This window comes from Notothenia coriiceps, unplaced genomic scaffold, assembly GCF_000735185.1.
Source record: "Notothenia coriiceps isolate Sejong01 unplaced genomic scaffold, NC01 NC01_scaffold00033693, whole genome shotgun sequence".
NCBI lineage: Eukaryota > Metazoa > Chordata > Actinopteri > Perciformes > Nototheniidae > Notothenia > Notothenia coriiceps.
In genome coordinates, this window is record NW_011366394.1 from 304,187 (window position 1) to 305,218 (window position 1,032).

At 39.5% G+C, this 1,032-nt stretch overlaps 1 protein-coding gene across 3 annotated transcripts in view; it reads right to left on the minus strand.

Annotated features, from left to right (window-relative positions):
* The window catches only part of pus7l (pseudouridine synthase 7 like), an 8,429-nt gene that overhangs the window by 3,041 nt on the left and 4,356 nt on the right, over nt 1-1,032 (minus strand). For all 3 annotated transcript variants that reach the window (XM_010790035.1, XM_010790033.1, XM_010790034.1), the window contains exon 5: nt 189-287. In XM_010790035.1, coding sequence (XP_010788337.1) covers nt 189-287 — 99 coding nt within the window. The remainder of the gene's footprint in view (nt 1-188; nt 288-1,032) is intronic.

Sequence of the window (1,032 nt, forward strand, 5' to 3'; positions counted from 1 at the left end):
ACACACACACACACACACACACACACACACACACACACACACACACACACACACACACACACACACACACACACACACACACACACACACACAGGAAATGTTTCAGGCTTTCTGATACCCTTCATTTTACAGCATGATAGCTTGTTATAACATCAGGTGTGGACATCATAATGCTCTGCCTGACTTACCATGTCTTCTTTGAGTAGAGCCAGCCCTACGCGGTCAGACTGGACGCTCTTCACGCTGCCAAACCTCTGCGGGCCGTAGTAGTTGACAAAACCTCTGGCCTGCCAAGAGAAACATTATACGTTAACGCACAACTTGGGAACAGGAAAGCCAGGACACTACTCTGAGCTCCGATTCATTTCACTCAAACTTGAATGGTTTGAAGTAAATGAAGAAAAAAAGTGCTCTACATATATTAATTTAAGTTATTTAAAAAAAATCACTGGGCTAATTCAAGTATTACTGAATAGCAGGAGTGATCCCAAAGATATTGAAGTGACTGTTATTTTGTATATATTGATTGTTGTGCTTTTATTTATGTCTTAATGTGTGCATATGTATAAATGTGTCTGTTGATTGTGTATATATAGCAGGGGTGTCAAACTCAATGTCATCGCGGGGCACATTCACATAAAGGTTGCACTCAAAGGGCCGGTTGTAACTATATAAATATACATATATAAAATAATTTATTAAATTACATTATTGCTTCTAAATTGGTTTATTATTGGATAGGATAATAACTTAGTAATTAACTACGTCTGAAAGCAGAAGTCCAGGGCAAATAATTGCAAGTCTCTTCAGTGTCACAAAGTGAGATGCATTGTGGGACATGTAGTTTATGGGCAACCTGCTTCTGTAAAGTGGCATGTAACCATGTAATATACGTGTTATATTCTTTGCAGGCTCTTGCGGGGCCACATAAAATGAAGTCGCGGACCGGATTTGGCCCCCGGGCCTTGAGTTTGACACCCCTGATATAGAACATAGAGTTTCTATCCTCTTAATCTTAAAGTTGATCTCAAA